General features: G+C 41.7%; 1 protein-coding gene across 2 annotated transcripts in view; it reads left to right on the top strand.

Annotated features, from left to right (window-relative positions):
• The window catches only part of LOC126481314 (PAN2-PAN3 deadenylation complex subunit PAN3), a 144,023-nt gene extending 124,412 nt beyond the window's left edge, over positions 1-19,611 (top strand). For both annotated transcript variants that reach the window (XM_050104975.1, XM_050104974.1), the window contains exon 12: positions 17,399-19,611. In XM_050104975.1, the coding sequence (XP_049960932.1) occupies positions 17,399-17,560 (162 nt within the window). In that variant the 3' untranslated portion in view covers positions 17,561-19,611. The remainder of the gene's footprint in view (positions 1-17,398) is intronic.
• Positions 19,612-21,212: the final 1,601 nt, after the last annotated feature.

Below are 21,212 nucleotides of genomic sequence, written 5' to 3'. Positions count from 1 at the left end.
GAGACCCTTTATTGTTATCTTTGGTGGCAATATCTTTAACGTAATATCGTTGTTTGGTAAACATTCTTCAGTCAGCTGTTGTATCTGTGTCCTGAAAGTAAAAGTAGGAGCCATGTCTCACCGACATGTTCTTCAGGGACTGATTGTAAAAAGCTTTCCACATCATCTGTGAAGAAATGCACGCACACTTGAAAGCTGTGCATACTAGCAGAGTGTTGTCATCCATGAGTGTGTGTTGCGAAAGAGCATTACTGTGAACTTGTGGTAGAACCTGGGATGGGCGGCTTCCTATTTAAACCCTGCTGCATTATGCTTGCACTCAGTTGTCATGTTATTGCTGTTTGCATACATTTGCCTTGTCTTATTGTGTTCAGTGTATGATATGATGAATGACGTACATGCCACAGTCTAATAAATTTGTTCTAACATTCTTGGTTGTGTCAAGTGTCCAACTTACAACATGAGTGACAATGGTGTGGGATTGATCTCCGCATAGTTTTCAGTCTATGGTTGGTCCTCCATTGCGTATACAATGTCTGATGGTGCTACAGATGATTTTTTTATGGTGGCTGGTTGATCAGCAAGGGGTTATTACTGCATTTACAGCGTCTCAGTCAGCAGCAGGGGGTGTTCGCCACAGTACAACACAATCAAACCCTGGTATTGCAAATGCTTAAATGCTTGTCTCTGTTTTGGCCAGTTAGGTCCCTCTCAATATACATCGCCTGCTATGTCACCCCTTGCACTTCCAGTTTTGCCTGTCGCTGCCCCGGTCATTTATCCCTGCCATTTCCAGCTTATGATGAGTCTGTTGAAGAATGGGAAGCTACGAAAAATGGTTGCAGGAGCATCGTCACGCTTTTGGATTGACTGATTTTACCTTATGCCATGCTTTTTTTTGTCTTCATTATTGACCTGCTGGCCCCCAGCAGGATTCGTCTTCACTCTCTTTTGATAACAAGTGCGACCTTCATTTGTCACTTCCTCACTAATGTACATAAGGAGTTGTATGCCAACCAAGTGGTTCGTGTGCAATCATTCAGTTTGCCCTGATTGTGAGATTCATGAGTGGGCCCCTTAGTCTGAAAATCCCTCCATCTGAGACATTCTGACCATTGCTCAAGTGTGAGGTTTTGATGGCTGCAGGTACTCAAATTGAATTGTGGTGCAAGGTTGCAGAAGTTTAACCTGCTTGCCTCCCACTGTTTGTTGGCTGATTCACTGGGGGGGACGACATGGTGGCAGCGGTCTGCACGCAAGCAAAATGTTGCAGCAGCTGGCCCACCTCACTGCAGCAACCAAGGCCACAGCAGCAGCACAGCAAGCGTGGTAATGAACAACAATGCAAGTTTTCAATGCTTCCATCTTGTCCGTTGTGTTTTGTCACCCATGATAGGCTGTATTGTCCTAAGCAGTGCTCCATTTGCTGCCAGTGCAACAAAACAGGCCACATTGCTCCTGTTTGCAATGCAAAATTCCAACAGTCTGTTGCAGATGATGACATGAATTTCAGTTATGTATCGGACGTGCCTGTTGCATCCAATGATCTTTTTACTGATGTCAAGATTTATCAGAAGGTTTTGCACAAGCAAGTCGACATTGGTGCTGCCGTATCACTACGCAACTTGCAAACGTACATGGACTTTAGTGCCAGTGTTACATACATTAGTCAGCTACCATAAACAAAGCATTCTTATCTTAGGTAGTGTCTCGGTCCAGTCACATATAAATCTGTGGTTCGTCCACTGGCTTTTCTGGTCTTGTTTTCTGCAGGTTTGGTTGTGCCAATAATTTCAAAGCCCATATCCCCATGAAACCTCCGGCCAGACCCCATTTCTTCCAGGTTTGCCTGGTGTCAATGGTGCTCTCTCACCGAGTCAAGGCGGAGCTCAAGGCACAGGCAGAGGCAGAGCCTCTGGGGCCATCCAACAAATCACACCCATGGAATGGGCTACTCCCTTAATCATTGTGAAGAAGCTATCAGGACAGTTACATCTGCAGCGATTTCAAAGTTTTTGTCAATCCACAGTCTATGATTGACACGTATCCGTCGCCACATTCTGACGAACTTTTTGCTAGGCTCACTGGTGGTCAATATTTTTCCAAGATCGACCTCTCTGATGCAGATCTCCAGTTTCCCATTGATGCTGTCTCTCAACAGCTCGTGATTGTTTACACGCCTTTTGGATTGTATCAGTACTTGCAGTTACCATTTGGCATGGCCACTGCCTTGGCAATTTTCCAGCAGTTTCGTGAACAACTCGTGAGGTCTGTGCCAACTATCTTGTGGTCTTGTGGTCTCTAGCTCCTCCAGTGCTGAACATCTCGACAACGTGTGTGTGCCTTGTGTTGTTTTTCTTGGATTCAAGCTTTCTGGTGCTGGTATCAAACGCCTTGGTCAGAATATCTCTGCTGTTGTGGCTCTTCCGCATCCTACACGAGTCAAAGAACTCCTTTTTTTTTCTTCTCTCCTGTAAGATTGCTTATTATCACAAGTTTTTTCCGGGGACGGCGTCAGTTGCCCAACTGTTACATACCTTGCTGCATAAGGGAACGTCTCTCCACCGGTTGCAGGTGTGCGAAACAGAGTTTTCCAAACTGAAGTCTGTCTCACAATCTGCTCCTTGTCTCGTAACATACCAACTGGGTCAACAACCATCTTTTGGTCCAGACCCAGTTTTTGATTGGGAGGAGTTAGTCTGTTTCCACATTGATGAATGCATTCATCAGACTATTGATGGTTTTCTAATCTGGTGCTCAGGTCGTGCAGGCTAATGTTACTGATCCGATTTTACGGAATGTGACACATTGCGTACAACATGGCTGGCGAGAGGTGCCTCCACTGTGAGTGTGGGCATCCAGCCGCCTCCATAACTACTGTGTGTCTTGACATTGTTTCTCTGTCATTGATGATGTTCTGCTCCTTGATTTGGACTATTCAGCTCCTCGCATCGTGGTTCCCTTGGCTTTCAATTCAGAGATCATTCAATTGCTGCATGCTGATCAGTGGGGGTGTCACACACAAAGGTTTTAGCCTGCCCTCATGTTTTTTTGGCCTGGTTTGGATGGTGACATCACTAGTCATGTTACAGAATGTTCTCAATGTGCATCACCGCAAGCTGCCCCGCAGGTGGTGATCTCCTCGTGGCTGCAGCCTTCGCAGGCCTGGGACCATTGCCACATAAATTTCGTTGGCTCTTTCCTGAACATGTGCTGCCTAATACTTATTGAAGCATTCTCTCAGTTCCTATATGTTGTATGTTACCCTTCAACTTTGGCCTCTGGCACCGTGGCAGCCCCCTCAAAAATTTTTTCCATAGGACAACTTCCAGCAATGTTTGGCTCTAATAACAGCCCTCAGTTTGTGTCACAGGAGTTTGCCTGCTTTGCATCACCCACAGGATTCACCACATTTTTGCCCCGCCCTTACACCTGCAGTCCAACAGTGAGGCTGAAAGGTTATTTAGAACATTCAGAACGCAAATAAAAAAGTGAACAACTTGGTCCTTGTCTGATGTTGCCTTGGATCAGTTTCTGTCTTCCTATCAGTTCACGCCATTCGACAACAACAGACCCCTTGAACTGCTCCACAGGCATCAACCCCGGACGCTCCTGCCTGTCCTGCAGCCAATGTCAGGGACGCCAACCCTTGCAGCCGTCGTCCCATTTCTGGCCTGCCCAAACTGAATTCCCGCTGTCATCCCCCGATGCCATGGTCACCGTCTCTGACATCTGAATGGAGGAGGGCCTCAGTGCACATCATTACGACCAGTCGCACATGCACGTGGATGACCAAACAACCTAGGCTGGGACACCGATGTCACCACACCAGTCTGTGTTACTCGATGGATCCCCTGATGCGACTGGATCCCTGCCACAACATACAAGGGGACACCCATCACCAGTGGATGAACCTGGCACAGCTTCTTCAATAATGCTACCAGTAATGATTCAGCTGCTATTCATACTGGAGCTGTCTGCTCCACCTCGGATGCGACCTGTGGGGGCACCACCACTACTACCACCACCACCACCACCACCACCACCGGACCTGATGGTGGACATGGAGCTTGTGCTGACGTGACCCATCTTACTGTATGGTTTGACTCAAGAAGGCGGACTGTGATGCTGCCTGTGCCCCAAGTACTTCCGACCATATTTCCCAGTATCAGCACGTCATCTCAGTCAGAACCTGGCAGAGGAAGACTCCATGGACACCTTGTGAATCCAAGCGTTTCCTCAGGAGTAGACGAATGAAGTAATGTGCATACACTTGAAAGCCGAGCGCATGAGCAGTGTGTTGTCATACACAAAAGTGGGCCGCAAAAGATTAACACTGTAAACTTCCGACAGAGCCCGAGACAGGCGAGTGCCTATTTAAACCCTGCCGCACTAAACTCGCATTCAGTTATCATGTTATTACTGTTTGCATACACTTGCTGGATCTTATTATTGTGTTCAGCTTGTATTATGGTGATTAGTGCACATGCCACGGTCTAATAAAGTTCTCCTAACATTCTTGGTTATGTGTCCACATACAACAATCTGTTTCTCTAATTTTTCTCACTTCAACGTGGTTGTTAGCTACTTTCTGTGCAAGTTGTCAACCTGTGTTTCCTGCAAACGAATGTAAACCTTGTTCGCTAACCTCCTTCCTGGATGTACCTTCATTTTTAATGAATATGTTAATATCTGCCACAGCTGTTTCTACATAAAAATGTGGTCTTCCTCAGTCTTGCTGCTAGTCATGCCTATTGTGATACTCATACCAAAAACGTTATATTCTTCACTGAAATGCGAAGATGATGGAAGTTGTCCAGAGCAACTATGCTGTCACACACCTTTACGATTTTTACCCTCCACAATCCCTTCCAGTACTAAATTGGTGATCCTCTGATGCCTCGGAATGTGTCCTATCAACCGGTCCCTTCTTTTAGTCAGGTTGTGCCACAATTTCCTCTTCTCCCCAATACTATTCAGTACCTGCTCATTAATTATGTGATCTACCCGTCTAATCTTCAGCATTCTTCTCTAACCCCACATTTCGAAAGCTTCTATCCTCTTCTTGTCTAAACTGATTATTGTCCAAGTTTCACTTCCATACATGGCTACACTCCTTACAAATACTTTCAGATAAGACTTCCTGACACTTAAATCCATACTAAAAGTTAACAAATTTCTCTTCTTCAGAAATGTTTTCCTTGCCATAGCCAGTCTACATTTTATGTCCTCCCTACTTTGAACATCATCAGTTATTTTGCTCCCCAAATAGCAAAACTCATCTACTACCATATGTGTCTCATTTCGTAATCATATTTCCTCAGCATCACCAGGCTTCATTCGACTACATTCCAGTATCCTTCTTTTGATTTTATTGATGTTCATCTTATATCCTCCTTTCAAGACACCGTCCATTCTGTTCAACTGCTCTTCCAGGTCCTTTGCTGTCTCTGACAGAATTACAATGTCATTGGCAAACCTCAATGTTTTTATTTCTTCCCCGTGGTTTTTAATTCCTACTCCAAATTTTTGTTTTGTTTCCTTTACGGCTTGCTCAATATACAGATTGAATAACATAGAGGATAGACTACAGCCCTGCCTCACTCCCTTCTCACCACTGCTTCCCTTTCATGCCCATCTACTCTTATAACTGCCATCTGATTGTAAATAGCCTGTATTTTACCACTGCCACCTTTAGAATTTGAAAGAGAATATTCCAGTCAACATTGTCAACAGCTTTCTCCAAGTCTACAATTGCTAGAAACATAGGTTTGCCTTTCCTTAATCTGTCTTCTAAGGTAAGTCGTAGGGTCAGTATTGCCTCGCGTGTTCCAACATTTCTACGGAATTCAAACTCATCTTCCCCAAGTTTGGCTTCTACCAGTTCTTCCATTCATCTGTAAAGAATTTGTGTTAGTATTTTGCATCTATGACTTATTGAACTGATAGTTCGATAATTTTCATACCTGTCGGCACCTGATTTCTTTCGGATTGGAATTATTATATTCTTCTTGAAATCTGAGGGTATTTAACCTGTCTCATCTATCTTGCTCACCATGACAGTTTTGTCATGGCTGTCTCTCCCAAGGCTATTAGTAGCTCTAATGGAATGTTGTCTATTCCTGAGGTCTTTTTTTGACTTAGGTCTTTCAGTGCTCTGTCAAATTCTTCACGCAGTATCATATCTCCCATCTCATCTTCAACTATGTCCTCTTCCATTTCCATAATATTGCCCCGAGGACATCACTCTTATATAGACCTTTTATACAAGGGGGACCCAAAAGTAACTGGAATCATAATGCTGCACATCGTGTACTTGTAGTAGCAGGTTGCGCCGCCAGACGGTTGTAGTAGGAGCTCTGCTGAGTCATTCTGCCATGCGGCGTCACCCAAAAGTGAGAAGTGTGGTTTCCTTGGCAGTTCTATGAGTGTGCGTACAGTGCAGACGTGACACAAGGAAATGGCTAGTTCTTATGAACACTGTGCGGCAGTGAAGATTTGTTTCTTGTTCAGCAAGAACGCAGCAGAAACTGTTGTGATGATTCCGACAGCCTACAAAGACCATGCTCTTAGTAAAGCGCAAGGGTACGAATGGTTTTCTTGGTTTAAAAGGGGAGAACTGGTGGTTGAAGATCAGCCCCGTTCCGGTCGACCTTCAACTGCTCGAAGTGTCGACAACATCGACAAAATCTGTGATCTCATCAGTGAAGATTGCCGCAGAACAATCGACCAACTCGAGAACTTGTTCGGGTTGTCCTGGAGCTCAATTCAGCGCATCTTTACCATCGATTTGGGGATGCAAAGAGTGGCAGCAAAATACGTGCCGAAGCTTCTTACCCGAGATCAAAGGGATCGTCGCGTTCAAGCCTGTCTCGAAATGAAGGACGTGTTCAAAGATGATCCACATTTTTTCAACAAAATCATTACAGTTGGTGAGTCATGGTGCTATGGGTACGATCCAGAAAGTAAACAACAGTCATCACAATGGAAGTCAACTGACTCACCTCGACCAAAAAAAGCTCGACAAGTGAAATTGAATGTGAAAACGATGTTGATCTGTTTTTTTGACATCAAAGGGATCGTACACTCTGAATTTGCCCCTGGAAACCAGACAGTAAACCAACAATTCTATTTGGAGGTTATGAAACGGCTTCGCAGAAGTTTTTCGCGAAAACCTCCGGCTTTGTGGGATTCTGGCATGTGGTTCCTGCATCACGACAACGCTCCCGCCCACACGGCTCGCAGTGTTTGCCAGTTTTTGGCCTCAACGAAGACAACTACCTTGACCCACATGCCCTATTTACCGAATTTAGCACCCTCGGACTTCTTCCTATTCCCGAGGATGAAAAGAGACTTGAGAGGGAAGCGTTTTGCGAATGTGGAAGACGTAAAATGCTATGTCATGAAAGTGATAGCAGGCGTCAAAGAGGACGTATTTAAAAGGTGCTTCGAACACTGGAATGGACGTTTCGACAAGTGTATTAAAGCTAATGGAGAGTACTTTGAAGGAGATTAAGGTTGTATTTGAAAAAATAAAGTATATGCTTTCTAGAAAGAAATTCCAGTTAATTTTAGGTCCCCCCTTGTGTACTCCATCCATGTTTCTGCTTTCCCATCTTTGCTTAGAACTGGTTTTCCATCTGAGCTTTTGATATTCGTACAGGTGGTTGTCTTTTCTCCAAAGGTCTCTTTAATTTTTCTGTAGGCAGTATCTATCTTACCCCTAGTGATAATATGCCTGTACCTCCTTACAACTGCCCTCTAGCCATCCTTGCTTACCCATTTTGTACTCCTTGTCAGTCTCGTTTTTGAGACGTTTGTATTCCTTTTCGCTTGTTTAATTTACTGCATTTTTATATTTTCTCCTTTCATCAATTAAATTCAATATCTCTCCTGTTACCCAAGGATTTTTGCTGGCCCTCATCTTTTTACCTACTTGATTCTCTGCGACCTTCACTATTTCATCTCTCAAAGCTACCCATTCTTCTTCTACTGTGTTTCTTTCTGCTGTATTTGTCAATCGTTCCCTAATGCTCTCTCTGAAACTCTCTACAACCTCTGGTTCTTTCAGTTTATCCAGGTCCCATCTTCTTAAATTACTACATTTTTGCAGTTTCTTCAATTTCGCTCTACAGTTCATAACCAATAAATAGTGGTCAGAGTCCACATCTTCCCCTGGAAATGTCTTACAATTTAAAACCTGGTTCCTAGATTTCTGTCTTACCATTATATAATCTGTCTGAAATCTTCGAGTGTCTCCAGGCCTCTTCCACGTATATAACCTTCTTTCATGATTCTTGAACCAAGTGTTACCTATGCGAATAAAATCTGCAGCAGTTGTAATTTTGAAGTTCCTTTATTTGAATAAAGGCATGTACACTACCCGGGTTTCAGGACACTAATCTCATCTTCAGGTGCTACTTAATTGTGGATGACAAGTCATGTAGAAAAATTACCATATGTATCCAGCAATATGAGAGAGACTGTGCAGGTAAAGCATGAAAAATGTGGGGTCATCCAGTAAGACCTGAGGCAAAAACGGCCTAACCGAAAAAACAGTACTAAATCTATAAACATATAATAGGTCATCAGATTATATTTTTCCATCTGAGTGTGCATACTTATGGATTTAGTTCTGTTTTGTCTGTTACGCCCTATTCGTCTAGAGTCTTACTGGATGACCCCACATTTCTCATGTCTCCTCACACATGTTCTCTCATACTACTATTGAATTTGTCAGTTTTGGTACGTGACTTGTGCAGTAGTGTCGTAGACAATTAAATAGCACCTGAAGATGGGATTAGTGTCCTGAAACCCTTATAATGTGCATGCCTTTATCCAAATAAAGGAATTCTGAAATTTCAGTTGCAGTGGTTTTTATTCTGTATGAACAATCCAAGTAACAGTTATGGATGTCCCACTAAGAATAAATTAGTTGCCTTGTTCCACTGGTTCTTTACCACGATATCGGATAGTGAAGTAACGTCTGATCAGGATCTAGGACTTCCTATTATCCAGTCTTACTCACCTATGTATTTCTGTACACTTTCCAACCCCTTCTTATCAAATTTTGTTTCTCAAAGTACTGTAGTTACTATTGGAAATTAATAGTGCAAGTCCAAGAGCCAGTTGTGAAATTAGTATGATGCTTCTGATAAACAGTGTATTATATGTTGTACTCTTGTTTACAGTAGCCATGCAGGACAAAAGTACTTCATCATTCAGAACATCACAAGTGTACTGAAAAAGCCGAAATCCACAAACAGTCTGTGTCATCTAACAGATTACAATAGTGTGACTGTATAATAAGTTGTATCTTGCCCCCATGGCGTCATTGGCATTGTCACAGTGACTGTTACTATATTGCTCACACCATATCTCAAGTCCACACATGACCACTGACCCCGATAGCTAGAGCCAGACTGGGAGCAGCAGGGTATTAAGAGAGAGGCATCCAGGTGGGGGTAAGAGGAGGCTAGGGCAGGGAGGGGGAAGGATAGCAGGTTAGGGGGTGGGGATGGTAAAGTGCTGCTACAAGCGTGCAGGGAAGAGGTGATGTGTGAGGCAGCCAGGTGCATTCGGAATGTTAGACAGAGGGCGGGGCAGGGGGAGGGAGGTCGGAGGGGGGGGGGCTTAGCAGGAAAGGAGAGAAGTAAAAGACTGGGTGCTTTGGTGGAATGAGTGCTGTGTTGTGGAGGAATGGGAAAGGGGAACGGGGTTGGATGGGTAAGGACAATGACTAACAAAGGTTGAGGCTAGGGGGGTTACGGGAATGTAGGATATATTGCAGGGGGTGTTTCCACCTGCGCAGTTCAGAGAAGCTGGTGTTGGTGGGAAGAATACAGATGGCACAGGCTGTGAAGCAGCACTGAAGTGAAGGACATCCTGTTGTGTGACGTACTCAGCAGCAGGGCGGTCCAGTTGATTCTTGGCCACATTTGTCAGTGGCCAATCATGCTGTCATGCTGGCAAATAGGTTGTTGGATGTTATGTCCTCGTAGAATGCAGCACAGTGGTTGCAGCTTAGCTTGTAGATCACATGGCTGGTTTCGCAGGTAGCCCTGCCTTTGATGGAATAGGTGATATTTGTGACAGGACTGGAGTAGATGGTGGTGGAAGGATGTATGGGACAGGTCTTGCATCTAGGTCTTGTTACAGGGATATGGGCTGTGAGGTAAGGGGCTGGAAGCAGGGGTTGTGTAAGGATGATGAGGATATTGTGTACAATTGGTGGAGGAGTGGTAAGGATGGTGGTTAGGGAATTTCCTATTTCAGGGTATGGCGAGAGGCACTCGAAACCCTGGTGGAGAATGTAATTCAGTTGCTCCAGTCCTGGGTAGTATCGAGTCACAAGGGGAAAGCTTCTCTGTGGTCGGGCGGTGGGACTTTGGGAGGTGTTCGGTGACTGGAAAGATAAGATGTGGGAGATTTGTTTTTGTGTAAGGTTGGGAAGATAATTACAATCTCTAAAGGCCTCAGTGAGACCCTGGATATATTTTGAAAGGGATCGCTTGTCACTACAGATGCGATGGCCACAGGTGGCTACACTGTATGGAAGGTATTTCTTGGTATGGAATGTGTGGCAGCTGTCGAAGTGGAGGTATTGCTGGTGGCTGGTAGATTTGATTTGGACAGAGATACTGATATAGCCATCTTTGAGGTGGTCAGCATCGAGGAAGGTGGCTTGATGGGTTGAGTAGGAGCAGGTGAAGCGAATGGGGGAGAAGGTGTTGAGTCGCTGGAGGAATGTGGATAGGGTGTCCTCACCATCAATCCAGATCATGAAGATGTCATCAATAAATGTTAACCAGGTGAGGGATTTAGGATTCTGTGTGTTTAGGAAGGATTCCTCTAGGAAGCCCATGGGTACGTTGGCACAAGTTGCTGCTATGTGGGTGGCATAAACCCAGGTCATTTCTGCAGGTACCTGTAATGGATCAGGCCTTCCAATCTGAAGCCCATCATTTCCCATTAATGTGCAGGCCCTGCCCATAGAATGTAGTCTCACCATTCTGACTGCAGACCAGGTCTGTTTGTGTGTGGCACAATACGGCGGAATTTCATGGTTTATACACTCCTGGAAATTGAAATAAGAACACCGTGAATTCATTGTCCCAGGAAGGGGAAACTTTATTGACACATTCCTGGGGTCAGATACATCACATGATCACATTGACAGAACCACAGGCACATAGACACAGGCAACAGAGCATGCACAATGTCGGCACTAGTACAGTGTATATCCACCTTTCGCAGCAATGCAGGCTGCTATTCTCCCATGGAGACGATCGTAGAGATGCTGGATGTAGTCCTGTGGAACGGCTTGCCATGCCATTTCCACAGGGTGCCTCAGTTGGACCAGCGTTCGTGCTGGACGTGCAGACCGCGTGAGACGACGCTTCATCCAGTCCCAAACATGCTCAATGGGGGACAGATCCGGAGATCTTGCTGGCCAGGGTAGTTGACTTACACCTTCTAGAGCACGTTGGGTGGCACGGGATACATGCGGACGTGCATTGTCCTGTTGGAACAGCAAGTTCCCTTGCCGGTGTAGGAATGGTAGAACGATGGGTTCGATAACGATTTGGATGTACCGTGCACTATTCAGTGTCCCCTCGACGATCACCAGTGGTGTACGGCCAGTGTAGGAGATCGCTCCCCACACCATGATGCCGGGTGTTGGCCCTGTGTGCCTCGGTCGTATGCAGTCCTGATTGTGGCGCTCACCTGCACGGCGCCAAACACGCTTACGACCATCATTGGCACCAAGGCAGAAGCGACTCTCATCGCTGAAGACGACACTTCTCCATTCGTCCCTCCATTCACGCCTGTCGCGACACCACTGGAGGCGGGCTGCACGATGTTGGGGCGTGAGCGGAAGACAGCCTAACGGTGTGCGGGACCGTAGCCCAGCTTCATGGAGACGGTTGCGAATGGTCCTCGCCGATACCCCAGGAGCAACATTGTTCCTAATTTGCTGGGAAGTGGCGGTGTGGTCCCCTACGGCACTGCGTAGGATCCTACGGTCTTGGCGTGCGTCCGTGCGTCGCTGCGGTCCGGTCCCAGGTCGACGGGCACGTGCACCTTCCGCCGACCACTGGCGACAACATCGATGTACTGTGGAGACCTCACGCCCCACGTGTTGAGCAATTCGGCGGTACGTCCACCCGGCCTCCCGCATGCCCACTATACGCCCTCGCTCAAAGTCCGTCAACTGCACATACGGTTCACGTCCACGCTGTCGCGGCATGCTACCAGTGTTAAAGACTGCGATGGAGCTCCGTATGCCACGGCAAACTGGCTGACACTGACGGCGGCGGTGCACAAATGCTGCGCAGCTAGCGCCATTCGACGGCCAACACCGCGGTTCCTGGTGTGTCCGCTGTGCCGTGCGTGTGATCATTGCTTGTACAGCCCTCTCGCAGTGTCCGGAGCAAGTATGGTGGGTCTGACACACCGGTGTCAATGTGTTCTTTTTTCCATTTCCAGGAGTGTATATAGACCCAGGACAGATGTGATCCTTGGCAGGCCAGAGGCCTGAGAATTGTGATTGTCTCACCGCAAGTATGTTGTACAGTGCAGCATTTTATAGACATTTTATTTATCGTAATACATTTTGGCACTTTGGAAGTAGTTTATATATTAGAAAGCGTGGACAGTAGAAGAACAAAATTGTGCCAGTCGCTGGCAGTTTGTATGCTATGTGCTCATATATTTCTCAAAAGAAAATCACGCAATACCTGTAAAATAATAGACATACCACAAAGGGTAATAACCAACAATAATGAACACAGTAGAACCAAAATTTTATTGGCGGTCACATATAGTATTGCTTTACACAAGTTTTCCCTGCCTTATACAATTCTTTCAAGGGGACTATTTTTTTTTCTGAGGTTATTTCTGAAATGAGTGAAGGTATTTTAAATCTGTCTTGTGACTCCGAGAAAATGCGTATTTTTGTAACGAGATGTTTCGTCTTATTGAAATAAAATAAGTCTTTTTACTTCTTTCCTTTTCCGATAACCCCCATCTCCCCCCACCCTCTGTCTAACCTCCCGACTGCACCTATCTGCTCTGCTGTCCCTCCTCCCCCCTCCCCCCCCCCCCTGCCCCAGCCTCCTCCTTAACCCCACCCGGTTGCCTCTCCCACAACACCCTGCTGCTTGCAGTGCGTCTCCAGCTACCAGTGATTGTGGTCATGTGTATGTTAGTTGCATTTGTGGTGAGTGTGTACATCTGTGTGTGGTGTCTACTTTTGACAAAGGCCGTGTTGGCTGAAACCTAACTTTCTGACAGTCTTTTTGTTGTGCCTTTTTGCAGCTCAGAATCTTCGCTGTATGGTGAGCAGCAATTATCCTTTTCATATCCAATTACATCTTCATTACCCATAGTGGAAAATCAATGTACCTTTTCATGCTACAGCTTAAAAATGTTCACAAGGCTAATTGCCTTCCACTTTCTTATGTCTATGACAGTCTTACTAATAGTGTGTGTCTGACTGCAATACACTAAGGCTAGGACACTGATTTTCCGGTTACTCTAGTGGTCGCACTGTTTTCCATATGAATGGCATTGATAGTTATCCAAATAAGTACGTTATTAGATTTTAAGCAAGTTTCTAGTCATTTACAGCCATTTGACTACATACCTTGTAAATTTTTTTTTTTTTTTTAAAAAGTGTCCCATACTATGTTTCTTCACTCAGACTAATTTACTTTGCTCATTTATACATACCTATTATTTAATATGTGCCACGCATACATTCACTGTACATTACCAAATTTAATGCATGAGAGATTTTTCTGTGAATAGCTGAGAGGAATTGACTAAGTAAATCATAAATTTCATATCAGTAAGTAGAGATTTGACTACAGTTAAAGATTTTCAGGGAACATAATCAAATAATTTCAAACAAATAGTTTATTGATACCTGCACGAATGATAATTAATTGAGCCTCATCCAGAGAGTGATATCAAATGCAGTGTAAAAAGAATTGTGGTTGATGTACATTTGCTGTGTGAGCAGTTCTTGCATTGATGTTGGTTGTAGTCAGTCAGGTGATAGTATGCACTAGTTATTGAGAGTTGCCGAATCCAGCGATCTTCTTTGACAGAATGTACAAGTTGATGACATTTGTTTTCGGTATTGAAAATGCTAGTAGTAGTTTTACTTACCTGGTAATTATAATTTCAAGGTTTCTTGCTTATTTTCATATTTGATAACTGGGGAAAAAACTAAACTACCTATAGTATAGTCTGAGGTGTAAGCTAGGACGGACTGTGATAATTTGCCTGAGAATTGGCGAAGCCAGTGAATCTCGACACAAAAATACAATTGCCATAATTGATTTATGTGTAATGTAGTCCGAGATGTACATTCACCATTGCAATAACCTACTTGTACATTTCATTTCTGAGTTTGCCAAAAATTTCGACATTGTGGTTACAGCGTAACCTAACAGAACAAAATACCAGCTGTCTTTATTTACTAACCACAGGAAATTATGAATGAGCATTTTGATTGGCAACCAACAACTGACTCAAGGTTTGTCTTATATAATTCCCATTGTTCAACAAGTGAGCTGTTACCATCAGCACACAGCACAGCAGCTGCAGATACCATAAGTGCACGTTTACCAGAACTGTTTACTGTACATCGAAATATGTACCTTCCTACATAAGTGATTCCATTGCTAAAAGAGGTATTATTTGTTGCACAAACTCAGTTTGGAAATACTTAAGGTGACTCACTGGTGACATTTGTTTTAGTCAGTCATTGTCATCTTAATCTTCATGAAAGTCAGTTCACACTTCATAGATAACTTTCTCTAATCCTGCAATCATGTCCACTCATCAGTCATTGATTCACTCATTATTGAGACTCCCATAAACTTGGCAAATTTAATGTATGTTTGTGTAATGTATGTTTCAAATTAAAAGTAAATAATCACTTCTTAGATGCTAAATTTAGTGGCCATTCTACTTTTCTTCTTCTTTTCTTGTAATTGCTGAATTTAAATGGTGTATATTCCTAGCACAAATAACATCCTTTGCATGAGACTTTTGTAAAATGGTTGCCAAATAACTGTGTTGTAAAATGGTTGCCAAACAACTGTGTTGCAAGGATAAATCTGTGGAACATATATTCAGCGTGGTCTGCTCTAATATGTGAACAGGAATCCACTCAACCAACCAAACAGTTTATTAATATATTCTTCTTGTTTCAAATTAGTAATGATTATTTATGTAATTTTCTGCAATTATCCGCTATGACTAGACATTTATATTGACCTTAAGACTTATTAACTCTGTCTTCATTGTATGTGCTCATGATGATTGCCTTAAATAATACAGCTTGGTTTGAAACAGTTATAAAATCATGCATCTGAACTGACACATTAAATCTTATGTTCTTGGTATAAATGGCAGAGAGTAGTGGAGTGTGTGGTACATATAGAAGGATAACATGTTGTCTCACCGTTTTCTTGTTGAAATTTTTACAGTGACTGCCCCAGTCTCACATTAAAGTAACAGGATGTTTTCTGCAAATTCAACCGGCCAGTGTGGCCGAGCGGTTCTAGGTGCTTCGGTCTGGAACCGCACTGCTGCTACGGTCGCAGGTTCGAATCCTGCCTTGGGCATGGATGTGTGGGATGTCCTTAGGTTAGTTAGGTTTAAGGAACGAGAGACGAGTTAGGTTAGGAACGAGAGACGTATAATAGGCATTTCGTCGTAAAATACATACCAACAACAAATTCCACAAACCGACTGAACTTCAGACAGATAAGTAACAAATACCATTATAATGTGTGCAAAGAGAATGAAAACTGTGACAGACTATAGCAAAGACTAAAACCTGTGTAAACTTGCCTATTAATGCTCAATCTGAGTGCACTTTTCTAATTAATAAATAATATGTTTTATGCACTTCTTATTGTTTCACTTGAAAACATCACACATTCCAAACTTATGATTGTGAAATAAATAAATCCAGAAAGAGTTCAGATTGAAAACTTTGTTGTGTTTAAAATACTGTAGGACCACATGTTGTAACCCTCACTTCTTGCCACAACATTTATTGACATAAACATACTTCTTCAACAAGCAACTAACATGAAACAAGCAGAAACAGTTCTTGAAGGAATGTTTATCAGATTCACAATACAAATTATCTGGAGATAGCTCCTGAGTAGAGAGGATATAAAATGTAGCATAGCTATGGCAAGAAAGTGTTTCTGGAGAAGAGAAATTTGGTGCTGTCTGCCTCTCTGTGGTAATATGATTCGCTGCCCATTTACTGTCTTTCTCCCCAAAAGTCATACTTTTGTGCATTCTACGTGTAGTTAGTGGGGACAATAACTAGAGTACAGTAATGGAATTCATGTTAGTGCTGTAATTATCATTCACTGCACAAATAAGGAAAGTTTAAATGTTATTGAAATTGGTGAGCTATATTTTATTAAAGATTGAAGCTGCTCCATCCCCTATATTTAAACAGTGTAACAGTAGTAATGCCAGTGCAAAATGAACGTAAATTTCTGAATACTCCAGTAAAACTTTAGCTTAACGTAACATAACAGTTATCATGCTCTCATAGCTTTCGGTCATTTAGACCTTTGTCAGCAGTAGACATACATACACACACGCATACACACACTCGTGCAAACGTCTGCAGTCTCAGAGAGCTGATAGTTTCAGCTCTCTGAGACTGCAGTCGTGTGTGCAAGTTGCGTTTGCGTGCGTGCGTGCGTGCGTGCGTGTGTGTGTGTGTGTGTGTGTGTGTGTGTGTGTGTGTGTCTAATGCTGACAAAGGCCTTAACGGCCGAAAGCTATGTGTGTGTGAATCTTTTTATTGTGCCTATTGCAACTCAGCATCTCCGCTGTATGGTGAGTAGCAACTTTCCTTCTCTGTTATTGTTACATTCCGTCCTGGATTTTCCATTGTTTGAGTTATCATGCTCTCGCATACTTATCAAGCTAACAGTAGTAATCTGTGATTGAAATAAAGAAATTCTATTAGTCATATGAAAAGTAACTAAGTGAATTAGAAGTTAATATATAGTATTAAATTATAGCAAGTGTCCCCCCCCCCCCCCCTCTTAATTTTTATTCCCATATAGAGGATTGTGGTTTGCTGTTTCTCTCTTTTATTACTACTTCCTGCTTTCCCCTTCTCCCCCTCCCCCCACTCCCTTCAGCTGCCCGTATAACCTCTGGCCTTCCAGTTATGGATAGTGTATGCTTGTCAAGCTTTCTACATTATGCAAAATTGTTACCAACCTTTCAGTAGCTTTAGTTTGAATTTAAAAATTTTGATACACTCTTCACCATTTTGCAATAGTCTTATGAGGCAAAGAAAATATTTGAAAATTTGCTTAAGAGAGATTTCTTGTTGCAGATATGCCTGATGTCACGTGATGAGCAGAGTGTACTTGTTGTCAGCTATGCTGAGCTTAAGCATTGCTTAGAGCAGTCATTTGATGAAATTCTGGCAGCTGCTGCTACTGTTCCCACTTCAGCCACAGTTGCCACTGCTGCTAAACCAGATCCAGTTTCATAAAAGTAAAAAAAAGTAAAAAAGAAACATATTCAGCATATCTCCTTTGATCAGTTTTGTTTCAGTCCCCTTTCAGTGGTTCTGAATGTATTTATGAGGAACTGCAACATCACCATTATTATTATGTGAACCAGTATATTTATATCTTGTTGCAGGAAAATGCCTAAAATTCTATGAATTTTGACAGTTTATATCCTTTATTGTTTTTCCTTTTTGACCCTTAACTTACAGTGCAACAGAACATAGCATTGGTCAAGAATGCTCTTCAGTTTTTATAATTTTTTTTGTGGAAGTTTATGGCAAGATTTTTATTTATGTATTATGAAAAAAATTATTTTGGCATTTTTACTTACATTTTTTTAGTGAAATCATAGGACACAAAATGCCCCAAAATTAAATTGGAGAGATTGCCAGAAGCTTTGTCCTCACCAGTTTATTCATTCAAACATTGGGGGACAAAGTGACTGTGCATTTAATGGGCAATTATGTAGCAAACAGGAACACAGTATTTGTGTTTGATTCTGATATTGATGTACCTCGTTACATTTTTTGTGTTATTTTGAAATTAGTTTCAGCCTAAGCACAAGAGTAGTAATTATGTGTCTCTTCTACATGTAAATTGTATTGTGGCCATGTTGTTCAGATAGAAGTTCTGTTCCTGCCTTGCATTAAAACTCTACATGAACAATCGTGTTCCATAATAAACAATTTGGAATGATTTTCAGAATAGTTTCAAAAGTTCTGAGTAAGAAAAAATATTATTTTGCGTGTTTTTACATCTTTAAGAAAAGTGAGAAAGGAGAAGTCTTCCGAGACAAAAATACTTTGCTGTTAATTACATTCCCACATAATACGCCAGTGTTCAATTTCTTCTTTAAATTTTTAAGAGAGAAAGTTGTTCTGTCATGCATATATTCACTTCTTTGCCAACTGGTGTTCCCCTGTGAGTTTATTTTTCTAAATATATATTTTTTTGTAAATAGGGCCAGAAAAAGTGATTGTATACATGACAGAGAAAATTTGAAAACGAGAGCAAGTAACAGCTGATTTTATGTTACTTGATCTGCCAGAAGTGCAAACCAGGGTGCAAGAGCGATATTGTGTGCTTTATTTGAATGCAGTGTTGATGTTGTAAATATTTTATTACAGGAATGTATGTGGTTTTGTACGAGTGTTTAAAAGTGTTTAAGAACACAGTGTAAAAATATGTTGTTCAGGAGGCTTATTTTGAAGTCCTATTGCAATAAAGAAAAGGCTGTTTTGAGTATAGTAAAGCTCCTGAAGCACAAGTTCTTGCAACCTTGACACGCACAAAAGAGATCTGCAGTCTTTGATTCCTTGTTGAGGTTTGCTTATACTGATTTGAAATTTTCTTTGAAATTTCATACATGATCTGGAATAATAGTATCATGTGTCAATAACTGCTGTAATATATCTTATATTGTACAAGGAAACATCAGTGTCCAAAAATGTTTGCAGCTTAAAAGGAAAATACAGCAAAAGGAGGATATGGTAGACTGTAGTTGTCTGATCAGACATTTTGTAGAATTTATTTAAAGCAGTAATTTTGGCATACAACAGTAATTTAAAAACAAAATAAAGGAAGGTTTCAGTTTTTTCCATGTATTCACAAGTCCATCTCCAGGGCAAACATGAGAAGGAATGTGTTGATGAAAAGATATTATGTGCTTCAGGATCATGTGTATCTTACATTAATTTTTCAAATGAAAAGTGAACATAAAAATTGTATATATAGCTGATCTCTTTGCATACATATCATGAATTTTCTCGTCAGTTCATTCATTTATGAACAGTTGATTTGAACTAAAAAAAAGTGAAAAGTAAATGTGTTGTGTTGCAATGTGACTGATTGCTGCAGTATTATTGAGACTGTAAGTTCAGAGTTTAAAAGTTTATGTTGCCTACATTCAGTACTTGTTATTAAACAAGCTGTGAGAGATATGTTCTGATGAAAAATGTTTGTCTACTTTTCAAACTCCTAATCTGTACTTAAAAATAAAGAAGAGATTTTACAAGTAAATACATTAAAATAATTTCTTTCATGGCTTCTGTATATATTCCCTTACATAGTATGCTTTTCATTTGCTAACTAAAAAGTTGGTGAATAAGAAGATCAGTAATTCAATATGTGAGGATAAATTGGAAGATGATAATAATAGTAATAATTATAATAATAATAATTATTATTATTATTACTATTACATTTGTTTTGAGTAATGATGTCAGCTGTTATTTACAAATTCACCCACAGTTCAGTTAATGATATCTGTCATGCCATCTTAATATGTACAAAGATATAAACAAATATTAGTGTTAGGTAGATAGAGTGAATCGACAATGCTGGTACACTGTTCATTCATTTTGTCTCATTGGCCAATTTTCACTCACACATTCACTCAATTGCCTTTGGCTGACTTGAAGACTATAATGAGACTTCTGCCTTTGTATTAAGTACTTCATGTTTTTTCATCTCTCTGTTGCTAAAACTGACTCAGCATCTATGTATATGTGAACAGGGTGATGAACTCCAGCAAATGGCGGGAGATTAATATATCATTTGTCAAAGATCTTGAGCATACTATTGTATGGTAAGACTCACTGCATTTTGACTCTGTAAAATGGCAGAGATGTTATAAAATTACAAGAATACACAATGGCTGGCCAGTACTTACCTTCAGTAAATGATGTGCAACTACTGCCAATAAAAACATATAAAAGTACAAAACACTATCCAAGCTCTCAGAGCTGAATGCCTTTCCCAGGGAGGAAAGAGGATTAGGTTTAGGAAGATTAAAAAGGATTGACGGGTCATTACCTGAAGACGAGCGATACCAGCCTGTTGTGTGAACATGAGGAAAACAGATGGAGAGGATCAAAAATGACCCGTTGCTAAGCACAGTGCCAGCTTCACTACAGGGCTGACACAAAGACAAAGTGAATAGTGAAGATGAACTGAGAGAAACAGAAAAGAGTAGTGGAATGGATACTGTTATTAAGAACCTTGAGTAAAGTGGAAAAGGAGATGAGGAAAAACTAGAAAGAGAGGGAGGAGGGAAGATGAATAGAAAGATATAATGGTGTGAATAATTTGCTAATAATTCAGTTCCACCCTGGAAAAAAAAGAGAGATAGGGATTGTTAACAGAGGTTAAATCCAAGGCGGTGTGCAGGAGGAGAGAGACTTTTTCTGATCTCCAGTATTAAGGACAACTAATGTGGGTTGGGAGGATCCAAATGGCCTATGTGGTATACCAAGCACATAAGTCCCATGATTCGTGCTACTGAATATGGTCTACATTTGGGTAATGGGTGTTCCTGAGGAGGACAGTTCTTTGCGTCCATTCATTCACTCATCCTACTTAGTGGTGATCATTCCTGTATAAAATGACATTGACTCCCTTTGTACTCACAACAAGCAGCTCCCTCTCATTCTGGATTCAAGTGACCTTTCTAACTTTGTTTTATTGAATTCCAGAAATCTTATATTGTGTTTCCACAAAGATATGGGACAGGTGACAACAAAATGTTAAATATAGAGAAAAAAAATTGCATACAAATGGGACACTTTCAACAAAGAAAAATGTTTGGTATTTCCAACAGTAAAGTATTATTTACTTTAAACACTTAATAAGCAA

Source organism: Schistocerca serialis, chromosome 5 (assembly GCF_023864345.2).
Source record: "Schistocerca serialis cubense isolate TAMUIC-IGC-003099 chromosome 5, iqSchSeri2.2, whole genome shotgun sequence".
NCBI lineage: Eukaryota > Metazoa > Arthropoda > Insecta > Orthoptera > Acrididae > Schistocerca > Schistocerca serialis.
Note: the sequence above shows the minus strand (reverse complement) of the source record. Positions and strands in the feature narration are given on the sequence as shown.